The following is a 19,244-nucleotide window of genomic DNA, read 5'->3' on the forward strand; positions in this document are numbered from 1 at the left end:
GAGCCGGTGCCAAGCAATGGGACGGGCTTGAAGGTCGGGCACATGGGGAAGCGTGCCCCCAACTGTGTGTGTGTGTCAGTAGCTGCCACCATGGCCACCGTAGCGCAACGGAGGAGTGTGCCCAACTAATTTGATGAGGCTTGTGAAAGATATTGTCCATGAAAAAATATGCTATAAGGCTGGGATGTCAAAAGTCAAAGCCACGTAGGACAGGGACAAAATAAAGATGAAGATGAAGGCTTTTGAGGACATTATCTTCGTCTTCATCTTCATCTTCATCTTCATCAACACTCTAGCAAGCTCAATTTCTTGCTCTGGCTATGGCTTCCTCCGATTACAGCTCCTCTCTTCTTTATCTTCGATACCTTCAACCTTTCCTCTTTTCTCTCGCGAGAATGGCGCTCTAAGATCTCCTTCGCTCCTTCAGCATGTTTCTTGGTGCGCCTTCCCGCCCCGCCAACTGCCTGCCCCCGCTTGAGCTCGTCCTGCCTCCCCAGAGTGCCATGATTCAGCAGGGAGTCGCAATCGGCGGTGCCTTGGCGAACATGGAGTTGCCTCACGACCTGGCTAGACAGGCCCTGGCTGCCACGGGCGGCACGTCCAACCTCAAGGCCACGAGATGGATCCTGGATAGGCGCGCGGAAGTGCAGCATCAGCAACAGCAGCAACTCGCTGCTGCGGAAGCCGAGATTGTGCGCGAGCTTGGCCAGTGGAAGGGCGATGGCATTGCAGCGGATGGCCATGACAAGGTCGTGAAAGCGCGAGGAGAGGAGGACCTTGCATCGCCTCTGCTGCCGAGCTCATCTCTGCTTCCGAGCTCGTCTCTTTTTGGCAGCAATCTCCACTGGGGAGGAGAGAACGCAGCAACAGAGAGGACTACTGTCTCCAGAGTGGCGACCATGGAAAAGCGAGTGCTCAGCTCCAAACAATGGCTGGGATCGAGCGCATTGGAAAAGCACGTTTCCATTGGATCGTCTTCTCCCCTGCATCGCGCAGATGAGATGGGAGAAAGGCAGCTACCGTCAAGGCCTACAAAGCTTGCTCGCTCGCCCGAAAGTGCCGAGATCTCCGGGAAGGCTTACAAGCAAGAAGCAAATCAATTCGCAAAACCATCCGAAAACCCTCCTGAGGTTGACGAAGGCGGGAAGATGCCGAATTCGAAGGTTTCTCGCCCAGTGGCAGCTCTGCAAGATGCCAATTACAAAAGAAGAAGGCAAGATGAGGGTGAGACGAGCAATTCCAGAGCGCTGCAATACCCTCTCCCAACCATTGCAGTTAGAGTTGAGCAGCCTTCCGGGAAAATGGCATCGCTGGCGGAAAGAATGCGGCCGACCTCAATCAACGAGATACTCGGCCAAGATCACTTGCTCGGGCCGCAGTGCGTGCTCCGTTCATTGCTGGATGGCGAGAGCTTGCCTTGCATCATCTTTGGCGGCCCTCCTGGCACAGGAAAGACTTCTCTTGCCAGATTGATTGCTCGAAGCGCATTGTGTCGATTCGTGGCTCTTTCTTCGGCAAAGGGTGGGAAGTCTGAACCCCAGGAGATTATCGAAGAAGCCAAGCAAGCCAGGAAATTCGGCCAACGCACTGTCTTATTCGTCGAAACACTCGGCAGACTCAGCAAACCCCAGCAGGAGTGTCTGCTCCCAGCCATTGAATCAGGTTATGTTGTCTTCATTGGAGCAACAACAGAAAATCCTTCTGCAGAATTGATATCTAGCCTGTTGGTACGATGCCGGGTTTTCACACTGAAGAAACTGCATCCAGATCTTCTCTGCAGTGTGATGGAGCGAGCGATATCTGATAAAGAGAGGGGTGTTCGAGTGTCACTGGGAGACGCTTCTGGGTCAGTGACATTGGCAATCGAAGATGAAGCTATCCAATTTATTGCAACTGCTGCAGATGGGGGTGCTCGTGTAGCTTTGAATGCTTTGGAAGCTGCCGTATGCATGGCTCTTAGCAAATGGAAGCAAAGGAACAAGATTGAAGCTGAAGGGAAAGCAACAGCCGCTGCAAAAATTGATAAGGTAGTTTCTTACATGGGCATAGCTGATAGGGAGAAACCCCTCAGTTTTTCAAAGAAAGATGCCTCGCATAATGTATTGGAGCATTTGAAGGGATATTTTCAGTTTGCCCAGGAAGAGTATGCCAGGCCTTTCAAGAAATATGTCGGTGGAAGAGAGGTGGGTACATCTAGCATTAACAGGGACAGGGAAACACGGAAATTAAGCTCTGAGGTGGACAAGGAAGGGGGATATGGTGGAAATGGAGCTGAGAGGGAAGCAACAGACAGAGAAATAGTGGACAGAAAAGCCGTAGTTAGTGGTTGTGCCGTTCAAAGTGCAGCTCAACTGGATGATGAGACAATACTAGTAGTAACTATGCTAGATGCCAAGGAAGCCTTTGAGTGGCCTCATATGGTTCTTGAAAAGACTCTGGAGGAGAATGAGGTAGATCTTATTTCTGCTTTGCTTAAGTCCATCAAGGGAGGTGACAGCAATGCTTCTGTTTACTGGCTTGCACGGATAGTGGAAATGAGCGAAGGATCACTTAAGGTAGCTAATGCCCTCCTTAAATTTGCCAGTGAAGAGATAGGCATGGCAGATCCTCAAGCACTAGTACAGACGGTTGCTTGCTATCAAGCTTGCCAGCTCCTAGGCATGAAAGATTGCAGTCCACAGTTGACTCAATGTGTAGTATATTTGTCGGAGGCTCCCAAATCAACTGCTTTGCCCCAAGCTTTCCAATCAGCACAGAAGATGGTTCGAGACGGGCCAAATGAACCTGTCCCTCCTCATTTACGGAGTGCATCTGTAGGCATTGCTACAGAATTGGGCTACCTCCCCACTTCAGTGCGGAATTTCCTGTTTCTAAAATTGCCTGAGAAGTAACAAGCCATCTCAACTCATTGTAGAAATTGCTATTGTGCAAGTGAAATGCAAGTGTAAGACTTAGGATTGTGTTTGAGAGGATTGAACGTGCTTGTTGGCAACAAGTTTGATTTATGCCCTCTTCCAGTGTTCTTGAAGTTGGCACCGTCCCTGCATGAAACTCCACTTTGGGAGCAACACCATCCTTTCAGACAGTGGAACTTCATATTACAATGATTGAGCTGATTTGTTTGCTTACAGTTGCACGTTTTGCTTTCAGACTTTCTCTTTAATCTGAGAGATGATTGTGTGTCTGCTGAGGCAACCTGTATCTGTACGCTTCAAACTCTGAAATCGCCACAGATAGCAGATTATTACAATCGTTTAGAGTGAATGGGACGAGTATCTTGTCTGTGGTTTGACATTGAAAAGAGAATGGCTGTATGTCACCCCCTTCAGAAAGGTTATTGTCAACGTGGACGTTTAGTGGCAACAATCAAGCGATATCCTTGGCATCATATATTTCATGAAGGGTGCTTTCAGAATCATACTTAGTTGGTTCGTTGGACATCTGTGTGCTTTTCATAGCATTGACTGACGTGTTCGGTGCGACAGACTCTCATGGTCCGCCAGTCCAGGTGGGCCCCGTTCAATCCACCAGACTGGCTACAGGTCTGGTATTAATTGCTAGTTCGCCTAGCTAACCTAACCCGGTTGGCCAGTTCTGTTACGTCATCATTAGTAATTAGTTCTTGGCTGGCCTATTTGGACTGTTACTATTGGCCAACTAACTGTTCCTGTTGTGACTCTCCTTTGGTTTGCCTGGGAGCTCTTGTTCTCCAGAATGCACCTATGCCAGTCTGGTGGCTCTAGTCAGCCACCCATACCAATGTGTGGTGCAAAGGGTCATGCATTGCTATAAGTAACAGCATATACCTAGATTTCCAGAAGACAAGCATAATCGATGGGACTTCAATGTCAGAGGTGGTTGTCTAAGTTGCAGCAGAAGAGAATAAACCTTGGGATCATATTTTTGAAGTGAAGAACTAGGGGATGCTGAGACAGGTCAACATGAAAGGATAATTCCTGGGTTTCTTGCTGCTGTGCTTTGGTATTCCAATGTTATGCCTTTTACCAATGTATGGTGTCTCTCTTTCAAGACTAAAGAAATTGACATTGCAAGCAGGCTTTCGTAGCATTCTTATCTGCAGGGCATATTTCTAGGAGGCGCTTGGAGTTTTCTCTAAGGACCAATACTTTATGCCCGATTTTTGGGATTGGGTTTCTTTCACTTGCAAAATGTCTGGTAGCCAGAGAAGGAGCAGTATGCAGAAGGAGCTGCTCGTACGGTCATCTTCGGGTTGAATGGCCATCCTGATTGTAGGATATTGCTCTTGACGAGCTTCTGCATTTTGCATTTTGGATGTGGATTCTCGATCTATGGGGCAAATCAAATGAGGCTAAGCATACAAATCTCTTGATGCAGCTCCATACAGCTGCACAACTTATCATTTACTATGAAATCAGTGAGTTAGTTTTCAAACTCAAGAAAGTAGTTGGATATACACGGAAGGTGCAGGACATGCTGGCTCATATAGGCTCCCTTGCTAGGCTTCCACAAAACATTTCATTTCATCTCTCTATTCCAAGTAGTTCCATAGGTAGAATTCTGCTCTTTAATAGAATATGGTGTGCTTTCTACCTCATTCCAAGTGTCTTGTGAGAGGCTGCACTTCCAAAGCTCAACACCATTGTTGTGACAAATGGCCCATGTGGCAGTCCCACAATCCCTAAGTACACCTCCCCCATGCTCTCCTCATATGGGGGCTTACACATGGGCAGGTGACTTTTCCAACAATTTCTAGGGGCAGCCAGATTGAAGCTGTTGATATATTAGGTGCTGGGATACTTTTTTGAACACCTAGGGGTTGAGATTCCTTCCAATCACATGTGGCACAGAGGTGTGAACAAAAGAAAAAGGGCGGTTGGTGACAAACTGTCCATATAAGAACACACCTAAATGTCTGCTGAAGTATGAAGCAGTATGTGCTTGGCATAGCAATGGTATTGAGCTTAGACACTTGGAATGAGATAGAAAAAATCTAGAAGCACACCATATTCTCTAAGAGAGAAGAAGTCTACCTTTGAAATGAAATGAAATGTTATGTGATGGAGAGGAATGAAATGAAATGTTCTTGGATATGCCCGGAAGGTCTAGAGCCCCTATATGAAGGGAGCCCTTGAGGCCCATAACTGATCCATTCCAGCATCAATTGAGTAGCAAATGGCTTCCACAAGACCAAGGAAGGTGGTGAGGACTTGCAGACAAAGAGCTCACAGGAGGCTGCACACCTAGGCCGAAATTCAGGGCAGCAAGGTTGGATCATCAGGAGAAGCTTGGGCCTCACCATTGGCTGCAGATCAGGGCAGCAAGGAGGTCAAGTCTTCAAGGTCAAACACTGCGTTACAAGTAGCTGTTCGGGAGGAGAGCTTGGAGGTGTGTTTGTAGGGCACGGCAACGAGGCCCGCTCGTTGTCGGGAGCACACAGGTTTGAGTGTTTTGAGAGTGCCACAGGGGTCCACATCTAGGTAACACTCTGCTACTGGAGGGTGAGACACTGGGCATACGTTCTGTATTGTGTCAACATTGGACGGAAATATAATTTTGTTTGTTCTACATCTCTCGTGTGCATCTGCTTATTTTCTCAATGCACATGTATGGTTAGTACACATCAGTACACATTAGTACAGAAGTTTTTTCGATTCCACATGCCACAAATGCTTCTGTCTGAATTCCTGGGTCCACTATTAGCCTTCCGCTGCGGGTACCCTCTATTGTGATTTCTAACAGATAGGAGAATAGGTTTAATGTCATTGTGATTCTTAACTAACATGACGTTTGCCTTGTCAATATTCATATTGAGCCTGCCTGAGATCACAAAAATGCTCCAAAGTAAGCATTGATTGCTATGCTCTCTTTTTGAGAGCATGAAAAGAGAACCTGCTAGGCCGATTTTAACAATTTGGCCCAAGTTTTTTCTTTACTACAGCCTTCCTTGCGTAAAAGAAAATTTCCCTAAATTACAAGTGGTTGCTGCAGGCGCCGACTGCTGGTTGAAATCAGCTGGTGAGTGCTGTCCTAGCTTTACCAGTGTATGCTAGTTTCAGGACTTTAGTTTCAATGGATCAGCGTATTTATTTGATTTGAATTTTCTTGTTAGGACTTCAACGAGCACCTTTAAGAGAGTTGTTTTCCGGTACCGGCTCCTCTTGTGATGAAGGAAACTAGCAAGATATAAAATAAATGAAATGAAATGTAATGATTTAGTACAAACTTTCTTCTAGCCAAAGAAGGTTATAGCCCCTGCCACCTTTCCATTTTTCACTTATTTTTTGAATGATCCAATCCCACCTGCCATTTTGAGCATTTAGACCCATAGTAATGCATATATTTGTTGTTCTTCTTGTTAAGTTGACTTGAATACGATGTCATCGAAAATCTGGCGCTATTGTGGATTTAGTTGTCTTATTTGTTTGTAGTATTCATCTGAGGATAGAGTAACTCCTTGTGGTGTTAGTAACTGGTACGGTGGCATTCTTCATTTGGGCTTTTTGATGTCTTCTTCGTAGGTCAAGTTATATAACTCGGCATTTGTAGCATTTCAAATTTTCCACGTTGTATATGAACCTTTCAAATTTTCTTTGTTCTATCGGAAAGGTACATGCAGTAAGATCATCTCTCTGTAGTAATTTTCGGGTCGCGGTGTCTATTGTATTTTATTGATCTTATGATTCTGTCTTTTTTTCGCTTTCTGAAGCTCTCGTTGTAATTATAAAATGTAACAATGTCGAATAGGGTACAATTGTCAAGGCAAGAGGGACATGCCTTATATTTTTCTATAATGGATGTGCACATTATGTATGTGGAATTATCAGGCAAGGCTTAGAGCTTATAATTGTGTTTCAGCACGAAAGATTGGTCTTGCACAGGTGCCGTGTTGATGAATTGGAATGATCTAGAGACATGGTGCAAGGGTAGTGAGAGTATTATAAACATTGCTTGTTGAGTAGACATTTATTGCGTGTTTAGGAATGCTGAACCAAGTTGCTTGATACGTGTAGCATCATCACTGTGCTCATGCTTGCATTTCTCTATAATTGCGTTAAAAGTTTTTATCACTGTATTGTCACATTTTGTGAGGTACGATGTGCAGTATGATGCGGCTCCAAGATATATTGAGTGTCCATATTAGATTTTTATAGATTTATAAGTCGTGGTGATGAAAAAGGAGTGGTACGTATGTTTGCTAGGTTACGTTTTAAAAACACTCTTGGATGTTTTAATGTCACACAAATCGATTGTTTGTATGCTTGTTCATCTAAGCATAAGGCATAAAAAAGTTTTTCGAATGTTTTAATTTTACTTTCTTCAATGTATGCTTCTAGGAATTGGAATATTTCTTTCACCTTTTCAAGATCTTTTTTCTTTATCTTTATCAGGTACTAGAATCGTAGTTTCTTTAATTGGTGGTTGAGGAAAATTAAATTTGAATTTTGTTTTATATTTTTTTCTACATGTATGCGTGTGATAGTGTGTTTGTATATTTCGTATTTCTTCATCAATAAGTTCTCTATCGCATGAGATATACTTGTCTATGAACTTAATGATTTCATACTTATTTGATTGGTTGTATGCAGGTGTGTTTTTTATCCATAGTAAACCATGTTCGTGTTCACTTCCGCGTGATTGAAATTCTGTCACGAAGAAAAGATCTTCAACTTCCCCGTATATATGTTTTGTGTGTTTTAGAAGTTCTCTAAGTGAAGGAGTTCTGTGTAAGTAGTAACGTGCTCATGTAACAGGATCTTGTCTAATTAGTTTATGTATGCTATCTTTACTACTATCTTGGTTGTCATTGTCTTCTGCTAGTCTTTGTAGAGCTTGTTGGTGGAGAGGTTCCCAATGGCGTTCACTGCTAGTAAACATCACAAAAAATGTAGGTAGACCAAGTTGACGTATCATAGCAAATAGATTCTTTCGCAATTGCTCAAGGTAATTTGGTGATGTACGCAACCATTGCAAGTCATGGTAGCCTTTGTCTGATCGTAATATTCGATTGAGGTTTGCTTTTGTTTTAACCTCTCATGCATAAATGATTCTATTTTTGAGTTTTCCCTTTCGAAGCTGGATCCATGATGACGATGTGATTTGTTGGATCATAACTTTGATCACCTTGAAAAATATATTAGTAATATGCATAGCGAATTGTCGGTCTTGGTTTGTTAATTCCCATTGTCCTATTTTTTGGTAGCTGAGTCTCTCTTTTGTTGCTTTTCCTCTCTCGTTGCCACAAAACAAATTTTGAAAGTTTAATTCTTCACAATCCTCATCTTTTTAAAATCCAAGTGGATGGTATTCCTATGAAGGTGCTATTGTAATAATATTAGATGCGGTGTCAAAAAATTCCCTTGAGTCTATGAAACCATGTACACGTGTATTTGAACAAGCATCGATAGCCTCTTCATTAGAGATTTAAATATTATCATCGTTATCTTATTGATCGTCATATGTTCGATTTGTTTTGTTTATTTCATAATTTAGATGAAATTGTGACATCCATAAATTTGAGATCTCAACTTTGTACTTTTTGTAGACTGGTGTTTGTGTAAGAATGTGCAGAGCTTTCATGACGTTATATGGTTGAATGTGCCTGCTCGTGTAAATTGATTTGTAATCAAGTTTACGTTTTATTGCTACACCTATTGTCATTGTATCTTCTACTGGTCGTGGAAGTACAATGATGTTGGTATTTGTAGGCACATTGATAATTCTACCTTTTAGTAAGTATTGCCCGTAGTTTTAAAATTGGTGTATTTGGTCGAATGTGCTTCGAGGAGCAACTAATCTTTCTTCTAGCTCGCTCAAATTTAAAATTTGTCGCAGTTTTTTTGGCATTTCAATGCAGTATGGTGGTGTGTATTTTGGTATTTTGTCTTTTGTAGTATTCAATGCAAATTTTTGAGTCATCTTTTTCACTACATGTTAGTTGCAATTGTAATTCATGTTCAAGGAAATCTATTCCTTTTGAGGAACGCTCTTTTAATTGAAAAGCGAATGACAAACGTTTGCAACAAAAGCAAGCATGTGTAGGAGTGTCTAATATCTTCTTTACATAATTCATAACAGCGTGTCGGTCACAATCATAAATGATATCAAGAAAAGGCTGAAGTTTTTCAATACATACTTCCTGGATATTTTGCATTAAAGCTTCTGTGTTTGCACGTTTTTTGTCTTTTTGAAGTATGTATTGTAAGTGTTTAATTGCAGAGTAGGGTGTTATGTTTAATTGTGAGTGTTCTTTTAAGAACATTGAACATACTTGTAACTCACTTGTAACTTGGATAATTGTTGGTTTTGTCGAAATAAAGAGATTAAATCATTATTAACATCATCGCTCCATGATGTACGGATCCTTTTATGTTATGTTTGATTTATTCTATTGTCATAAATACTTGGTGGCTTGGAATTTCTATGGATACTTTCGAGGTTATTGTATTCTTATATAGCATCTATGTCCACAAAAGGTTCATAGTGACCATTATTCTGAAATGTATCATAATATACAAGATTGCACGTGTAGATATTTTCGAACATGTACTTTAAAAATGGGCGAGCTGTTGAGCTAGACCAAATAATAATATTTATATTGTGCACTTTTGCAATCCAGTATAATATTATTGAGTTACCCCATAGCCTGCCATTAGCACCATTTATAGCCATACCTACTAAATATTGGTCAATAGTAGCAATATTGTGTATGGTGCTCAAGTAATCGCGTGTCAAGTGTACTTGCACAATTTATAGTGCAGGTTCAATTTGTTGGATAAGTTCTTGTTTATATTTTGTTCTCATGTTTGAATTTTGTATTTTGTTGGACTTTAGAAGTTTGTATTTTTATATCCTTTTCTAAAGTTTCAAATTTTCTTTGTCGTTTTATTTTTAATAACTATTGGTTCATAGTGACCATTATTTTATTGTGTATCATAGTACGCTAAATGCATTTTCTCTAGGTTAGGATCGATATTTATTTGAAGGAATGCTGGCTTGTTGCGTGCGACCAGAGTGTTATGTTTTCTTGTATCCACTCTGCTATCCAATGTAACATGAGGAAATCACCTTTTAAACCACTATCAATAATGCTTTTACACATGTTGATGCAGTGTTCATCTATGGTGCTAACTCTATGCAACTTGAAAAGAAGTTCTTGGTCAAAGGAAGATTGCATGTTCTAATTGTTGTAATATCTGAGTATGAAATGCGAGTTGCAATGGTTTAATAGCCTTGAAGTGTACCTACATTGAGAAGTAAAACATTTTTCAAGCAAGTAAGAAATACTCTCAAAAAGGGAATCTCAATCTACATAATCATAATCTTGGATCCTTTGTAGATTGTGTTTTGCTAATTCCATGTCCAGTTGTCTCGCGCTCTGATCTTTGCATGTTGTTTGTATAGAGTGTTCAAGATGTATTTATGGCTCAAAGTGTCCTAAATGTCTAGCTTGGTCATTGTATAAAATGTTGAAGGAAGGCGTGTGGAATTTATCGGCATATCTAATGTATGGTTTTACATGAGTTGAAGACCAAAGCGTGATTGAACAAGCAAAGTACCTTGCTGACTAGAAAATGCAAAAATGGTCACCCTATAGTCCATTAGCTGAAGTTGGTAATCGCATACGGTGGAAGTATTCTTCTCTTGTGTATACTCCATGTAAAGTTGAAAGTACATCACATGCACTTGGTTGCATCATGGTTTCTATTTTTAAGAGCTACTAGGAAACTATCGATTATGATTTTACGTATGTTTAGAGTAGAGTGCTTAAAACCCATTAAAAAGATTAAGGTGTAGAATAAATAGTCATCGGGTATGTATTTGTAATTTGAGGGACGATGTAAGCCATGCATGCTTAACACTCTATCTATTCTATCCATGGCTTGTATGTATACTTTTATTTGGAACCTGTATGCAACACAAAAAAGCAAGACGTAATGCGGTTAAAATTTTACTATCTAGGAGATTGTTTAAATTTTTTTTTTTTGGGAAAAAGAGACTTCTATTAAGTATTAAAGAAAAACCGTTAGAGCAAGCTCCATACAGGATACATCATGCAATGCACAAAAAGCTCAAGAGCCAAAAAGAAAGGATTGAGGGTGATAGTGCCATCTCAATCTAGTAGAAACCTCTGAGAAAAAGGGAGAACCCCTCCAAACTCGAAGAAATATAGTCCTTCTAGAAGAGGCTGCCAGTGAAGGGCCCTGCATGCTAGCCCATATGGCTATCAAAGTGTGAACCGTGTCAGTCCAAATACCCGTGAACACCTATAATGGGTGTATCTGGGTGCCATCCAAGGCCTCAGTACATCTGGCTCTCCAAATGTGCCAAGAGGAAATGCTAGCCAAAATCTCCCAAGAGGTGTCCACTGAAACATGAGAAGCTCTGAAGGGAGTAAGTGGTACATCCTGCAGAGGGCAGGGCTCTATCACTTGCCGGTGGACCGAGAGTGCCTAAGAAGAAGGCTCACCCTCATAAAACACCTGGGGCCCGGTAAGAGATAACCATGCGACTGAGCCCCAAGTCATGAAGAAAGGGGAAGTGTGAAAGATGCTGAGTATCCGAGCAACCCCTTTCCAAACAATCCTCGCCTGATTGCAGTCCCAAAGGCAATGTCGTATTGACTCCTCTACAGAATGACATCGAGGACAAGTGGGATCAGCCCCAAGATTGTTTAAATTGGAATCGAGCACTAGAATAATGACAAATCGGTAAAAAATTAGAAGAAAGTAACACTACGTGTAAATTTGAATGGCATTGCCTATCTTAATTTGGGTTCGAATTCTTAATAAAGCAGATTACAAACTTGCATGTCAAGTTACATGGTAAATTTACTTCTTACAACTCAATGAACTCTATTAATGGATCAAGGTACAATGATAAAGAGTCAGTGAAAACAAAAAACCATTTTGCTAGGAACCTGTAGCTGGGAAACTAGTTGCGATCTTGAAAGAGATTTGAAATGTTCCTAAGGTGCAAACAAAGGTGAAGATCCATCCTATCTTTTGTTATCCTTCAGATAGCACGTTGACTGCATTCCCGTTCACATAGGAATAGTAACCATCAATGATGGTACTTAGTGATACCAAAGACTGTTATTTAAGGCTAACCTGTGATCAGTCAATCTTTGTTTTTTGCTTGCTGCTTTCTATATTATTATCACTTTTTGTTTTCTATTTCTTTCTTCTAGTGTTATCATATCCAATAATTGAGTTTGACCCAGTGAGGCATAGCCTCCACCCACATGAACACTAACCATGGGATAGGTTAAATACACCTCTGGTAAGAGGGAGTTATTAGAACAAGGTAGTGGCATCATTTTGTAATCGTAGGGACAGTTGTAACTGTCCTTAACAGCACTCCTTAGTGGCCTGATCCACCACATAATGTTTTTGACTAGGACTGTTACATTTTGAAACTTATTGGTTGCCTTACAATAGTCGGACTGATCTTGGATGGCTATAAAAACTTGTATTAGCTCATATTGAGAGTTTGAGTTGTTGACTTGATGTATTCTCTATCAAAACATAATATACAAGAAGTATACTCCGACTACTGGCACCTTGTTGTTGGGGTAAAGGGTAGTGTGCCCACCCACTTGTACAGTGCCCATGTATATGATGATAGAGAAATAAGCTGGAGTAGCTTTTGCTCCACCACTTTTGGTGTCTCCTCTTATCCCTTCCTGAGTGCTCCCTCTTCCCCACAACTGGTATCAGAGCAGGTCGTGGTGTTCGATCTGCAGGGAGCTTCGCGAGGGCTTGTGGTGTGTGCAGATCGAGCATTGCAGGAGCTTTGGATCGATGTCTCTCATGGAGAAGACGGGGCAGCCATAGCTATGCTGATTTGCTGATCTGAGCTTCGGGAGCTCGAGGAGAAGAGCCTGAGGAGAGAGTTCAATGGAGTCATCAAAGCTACAGAAGTGGGCGTTGAAGGAGTTGTGAGCCTAAAGTGCTAGAGCTTATTAGGCTTTGCAGGCAGCGGAGGGCATTGGAGAGAGGCACTGGCCTTTTTTGGAGCTGCACTATGGAGGTGTCATCAGTGAGGCTCCCGTGAGCTATAGAGTGAGTCTTGGAGGTGGCTGGAGCAAGCAGTCATTAGAAGCTGTCGTATGAGTCTTAGAGGTGGCTTGTGTCTTGGAGCTCGGTCGTAGGAGCACCGTTTAGGCTTGCTGCTGCTGCTAAGGTTGGAGCTTTGAGCGATGTACTCTGGAGGTTGAGCCTTCATTGGAGAGCGTTGTTTGGAGAGGCACCCGTGATGCACTATAATGGATTACGAGCAAGAGCCGTGTGCAAGGCACCTATCATTATTGTTGATGCGTTGTAGGAGGCGCTGGCCATAGCTAATCTCGATGGTTGTATCTATTGTGGACTCTACAACTGCAGCAATCGGTCGTTGGAGAAGCTTGGTGGGTTGAGCCAGTGATAGCGGGCTGGTCGTGGAGTTGCGCTAGCAGCACCCACTGATCAGGAGCTTGGGCTGGCACGGCTATTTGGATGTACAAGGCTTAGGAGTTTGCTGGTGTTGTAGAAGGTCACAGTCTTAGAGGTCCTCATTGAAGAGGCCTTGTGGGTGAAGCTGGGGGTCTTCAGAAGCTTTGGATGGCATAGTTGAGGCTTTGGTCGCTGGTCCGCCTTGTGATGCTGTAGACGAGCCTTGAGAGAAGGAGCTAGGCTGGAATCGAGGCTTGTTGGAGTCGTTGGTGCATTTAGCATTGGAGCTATCTTATGCACCGAGTTGTAGGAGGCCGATTGATGGGCTACCAAGTGGCCGAGCTGGTCGAAGTGTTGAAGTCAGATATGGCGACATCCTTATTGAGGCTTTGCAAAGACTACAAGTAGTCTATTGTGTGCAAACACTACAAGTAGTATGTTGAATCAGTCTTGGTTCCTTCTAAGGGTATAGCCAGTGAATGGCCTTCATATAAGAAACAATTGGAGGTGCCTACTCTACTGTTGCTGGATCACAGTTATTTCGAAAAGGGCCAAGACTTGTCCATGGAGATTCTTGCAACATATTTTGACATACGGGGTGATCTACTGGATGTATTTTGACCATTTTTGGGGCTGTTTTGCCGGAGCAAATGAGTGCTGTAAAGGGCATCAAACATTCAAGGAAGCTGCTGTTGCTGTTTTTATGACAAAACAGTCATTTTCAAGATTGAATATCTCTTTCCTGGTGCGGAATTGCACTTTGGGCCGAACTGGAAAGTTGTAGTTCACAGAACATAATACAACTTTGCTTTTGGAAGAAAGTTGATCTGGTATAAGTTGCAGGAGTTACAGCCTCTGCAATACCACAAAAAGTTGTAGTCTACTATCTATTTGTGACCAATGTGCAGGAAGCTGTTTTTCAGGTGAGAATATCTGAGAATCCACAAGGATTTGGCTCTTGAGGTCAACTGATAAGTTGTAGATCTTTCTACCAGCTATAACTTTTCTGTTTACAGCTTTGGCATCCGGTCTTTCGATGAAAAGATATCACTATTCAAAAACAAGGACAGTGTGTTATCTTGCCCAAAGTGGATGAGATTTCTCTTGCATAACAGTAAATTACAAAGAGTGATTGGGATCTCACTTCAGTCCAAGGGCATTATTGGCATTTTGGCAAGTCACTTTGGCACATTTGGCAAGTGGTAAATGCTTGATTTTGTTGCGAAAGGATTGCACACTTGAGGTGATGCATTGGTGATGCAGTAAATGCCATTTCGATGCATTATGGATTTGCATTGATGGATGCCGCACTGATGTTTATGGATAGTTGAGCTGGGCTCCTATTGCCATTGGTTGAGCAGGTGGTTGAGCAGGCATTGCTCATTTGGTTTAGCGCATTTCTTACTTGAATTGCCAGGCATTGGTAGGTTACTGGGCTGCATATATTCTTGTTTATGCCTCTTTATGGCTGAGTGCTTTTGAGCATTGGATCAGCCAGTTTATTTGGAGACCTGATTGTCTGGACAACACTATATTTTTGGTCATTTGGGTTGCCTATTGCACTATACTGCTCTTTCTCTTTGGTTGTGAGCTATTGTGCCACAGATATGGCATATACAGCTGGTAGTGCCCTCTTTGATATTGAGAGGTTGGATGGATCAAACTTTCAGTATTGGAAAGAGCAGATTTATGATGTGTTAATGCAGAAGAGGCAGCATAAGCCCATTCAATGCAAAGGTGTCAAGCCTAATAGCATTAAACAGAGTGATTGGGATGACATGGATGAGCAAGCATGCTCTATCATTCAGTCATCACTCTCAAAGTCAGTCTACTTGCAAGTGCATGATGGTGTACAGGGTGTAGACTGCCATGCATATGCGTTCTATACTCGTATATACCAGATGTATGACCATGATAGTGTTATGTTATAGCATGATGGGTTGAAATGCCTTGATGTGCTGAAATACAGCCTTGATATGCACTCCAGAGGTAGATCAATTGGTAGAAACAGGTCATGTTCAAGGGGCAATTCCAAGAGCAAGTCTAGCTCTCGGACTCGTGTTAGATGTTTCTATTGTAGAAAGTATGGCCACATGAAAAAGTATTGCTGGAAATGGCTAAGAAAATGCAAGAAGAAGAGCAAGGTTAAGAATGACAGGAAGAAGGAGAAGAAGCATGTTGAGCTTCAAGGTGTGGATGCCAAGGTTTCCACTGACAGTACAGTGATGAAGGAATTCTTTTATTTGTCTGACACCTCCTTCTTGGCCACTGATGTACCCATTCTCGGTGATTGGATGTTAGATCCATGTGCTTCATGTCATATGATCCCTCATAGGTCATGGTTCAGTGCATATCAGGAATGCATTGTGGAGAGTGGTTTGATGTGCATTGATCATTCTATGGATGCCTATGGTTATGGGGATATCCACCTTGTTATGCCTAGTGGCTCTATTCTTGTTCTACATTGGGTTAGACATATACCAGGACTTGCTACAAGCAAGATAAGTACTAGACAGTTGGTTGAGGCAGGTTATCATGTCTCTTTGGGTGATCATGCATGGAAGATTGCTAGAGGAAATTTGGTTATGGCTAGGGGATCACGGGTTGTATTCTCTTATGCATTGCATGTATCAGGTGTCCAGGATAAGATGCTTATGATTAGTAAGCAACCATCAGTTAGTTTATGGTATGCCAAACTTGGACATATGTCTACTGCAAGTATGGAAGCCCTTACAACATTGAGATACATTCCTGTTATGGATGTCTCTCAAATTTTGTCATGATTGTGATGATGATCAGCAGTCAGGATCCTGTTTTGTGAGGAAGACAATTAGTGAGAGGTATGTTGAGCCGTTGCAGTTGGTTCATAGTGCAGTTTGTGGGCCTATGCCTACCGTTTCACTGGGTGGCACCTCTTACTTTGTGACATTTATTGATGCTGCTACAAAGTACATATGGGTATATCTGATTCGGCAGAAGCATGATGTATATGATACATTTCAGTGCTTCTTGGGTAATGCTAAAAATCAGTCAGGAAAGAAGCTATTGAGCTTGATGACTGATGGTGATGCAGAGTTTACCTCTTCTAGATTTCAGCATCTATGTGATACACTTGGTATCAAGAGGGTGTTGACCACTCCTCATCTTTCTGCTCACGATGCCTTGGCAGAAGGCATAAATCAGATTCTATTGGACAAGATTGGTAGCATGCTACGATATGTAGGTCTTACCAAATGCTATTGGGCTGAGGCATGTAAGACAGCTGCATACTTGCTTAACAGGTCACCCAGGAGATCTCTGAATGGTAGAGTGCCATTTGACTTCTTGACAGGCAGGGCACCATGTTATTAGCATTTACATGTGTTTGGCTGCGAGGCTTATGCTCATGGTTCCCGATCGAGGAGGTGTATCTTCCTTGGGTACAGTGAGTCCAGTAGGGACTACAGGTTATGGGATTCTTCAACTAGAGAGTTGATACGCAGCCATAATGTCTATTTCAAAGCGGATGCTATGTTTGGACAGACCAGGACTGTGAATAGTAGGAGAGTGGTGTTCCAGGAGGGTGTAAGTGCACTGATACCTCTGAATTCTATGCAAGGACAACCCATATCCCATGGAGTGGGAGGTTTTTCCCACGGTGAGCAGGTTATAAAGTTGGGACAAGCACGATTACTTCTTGATTTTGGTCAGAGACAGTCAGATGTCTCTAGTATTCCACAGGTTTATACTCCTAGGGAGATTGTTGATGCATCTTCTATGGACAGTTACAATTTACTCCCAGGATGCAGAGTGCCTCTTGCAGATGAGGATGAGGCTATGCATGGTGAGGAGGATACCTTGGCTAATGATGCTTGGTATGATCCATTGGCTGGTTATGCCAGGACAGATGTGGTTTCTACAGTTATTGACTCGGTCATATTGCGCATGGGTAGGAATCATTGATATGTTTGCTTTGTAAGTGCCTCCATGGCCAGAAGCCCATCCCCTCGAGCTTGGCTTCATAGGTTTAATACTGTTATGAGACCTCAGGATGTGATGCGTAGTGAGACAAGTTATGGTGTCAGTATTCAGGAGGTTGCTATCCTTCTGAGGTTACTTGCCATATGGTTCCTTATGGACAGGGATGTTTTACAGTAGGAGCTGCATGGTCTTGATGATGTTTGTCAGATACTTGGTTTTTTCAGTATGGAGAGGGGGAAGTTACTGAGTACTCCATTGCCTGTATTGGCTCCATACTTGAAACATAGCAGGTTTGACGATCAGAGATCAGTTGAGCAACAAGTTATGGTTGATATGGCAGCCATAGTACTTCATGCATCCATGACTGTGTTGAGACTTGGTTCTCACATGTTTGCCATTGGGGCTACACTTCCAGTACTTGCTTCCGTTGCAGTGGGCGTTGGTAGCATGATTATGGTAGATTTTGGCAGTAGGGAAGCGGTTGTGGACATCAGGTCCTTATGCTTCAAGGAGCAGCATGTAGGTGATGCAAGTTGGGTAGACCAGTAGAGGTCTATTGTAGGGCATGTGCTTATGGTCACAGGTGATACAGAGACATTTTCTTTGCACAGTGACAGTTCGGGTGCTATGGACTTAGCACAAGAGCACGTGGTGGTGAGAGTTCACTCTCCCAGTGAGATCTGGCATGAGATCTTGGTTGATAGGCATCTACAGCTTGTCATTTTCTATCCTGCAAACCTGATGTCTGCTATCAGCTTATCCTCTATGCACTTTGCACATTGTAAAGTGCCGATGGGCATAGGATGATGGTCTGGTCATCTTGTTTTTTAGCCTATGGCTAATTGTATTATATGTGTACTATACTCCCTTAAAGGCACACTGCCTTTAAGTGGGAGGTTGTTGGGGTAAAGGGCAGTGTGCCCACCCACTTGTACAGTGCCCATGTATACTCATATATATATGATAGAGAAATAAGTTGGAGTAGCTTTTGCTCCACCACTTTTGGTGTCTCCTCTTATCCCTTCCTGAGTGCTCCCTCTTCCCCACACTTGTTGTCAAGAGTGGAGATGTGTTTGTGTTTTTCCTTGTTTGAAGACGCTCTGAACACTATTGGCGATCCTATCAGCATTCCTACTCCGAATTGCCAATTTTTGCTCAACGCACAACCACCACCACTGTCAATTATGACGTGACACAACCTCGACACAACAAACTGAGAAACATACAAACCACAACTCTGAAAAACATCAAGCTCACAATTGTATCATAGGATCGCACATGCATGTACAAAGCCGGCGAATACGCCCATGATTACAAATGACATTAGAAACCGCATATGGTAGCATATGTCAAAAAACATAGAAAAATCTATACTAGTGAATACACTAGTAGAGGAGGATCTCTAAGCGCTACTTCAGCACGGCGTGCATATCCATATTAAAAGCACTACTCCATTAAGAAGAACTTAGACTAGACTGTATGAAAGTTATCATTTAGCGACAACTATAGGAGCAATTGTTTGAATCCAGCGAGGATCAAGGCTTCAGACTGCAACTCATAAAGCAAGACCTCGACAACCACATCAACAACCAAAAGACAGCTAATAGTGAGAATCCTATTAGAAAAGCGACGTACGGAAGCAACATCAACAATGCACCAAAAACAATACATCAAAATTGGCAAAGAAGATCAGATCATCAACATTACACTTCCACTGTTAGGACATCACGCAAAGCTTAGCTGACAGTAGCTCATTTTTGCCACCCAATAAGCTACTATAATCCTCCATCTCCTCTTCCTTTCATGGAACGAATAGCTCATGTCACATAGCTTCGGAGAGGAAACGTCGCCTCGCCATATCGATATAGCATA

At 42.4% G+C, this 19,244-nt stretch overlaps 1 protein-coding gene across 1 annotated transcript; it reads left to right on the plus strand.

Moving 5' to 3' along the window:
- Positions 1-253: 253 nt before the first annotated feature.
- On the plus strand, positions 254-2,967 carry LOC147897804 (uncharacterized). The gene has a single exon (XM_087380439.1). It carries the CDS (start codon positions 429-431, stop codon positions 2,889-2,891), a length of 2,463 nt encoding a protein of 820 aa, XP_087236565.1. The 5' UTR covers positions 254-428; the 3' UTR covers positions 2,892-2,967.
- Positions 2,968-19,244: the final 16,277 nt, after the last annotated feature.

This window comes from Dipteris shenzhenensis, chromosome 10, assembly GCF_047967505.1.
Source record: "Dipteris shenzhenensis isolate YYH24624 ecotype China chromosome 10, Dip_SZ_1.0, whole genome shotgun sequence".
Classification (NCBI taxonomy): Eukaryota; Viridiplantae; Streptophyta; class Polypodiopsida; order Gleicheniales; family Dipteridaceae; genus Dipteris; species Dipteris shenzhenensis.

What these genes read in the sequence shown, in the direction of transcription:
- LOC147897804 (XM_087380439.1), top strand. Translation starts at nt 429, where the DNA reads ATGTTTCTTGGTGCGCCTTCCCGCCCCGCCAACTGCCTGCCCCCGCTT.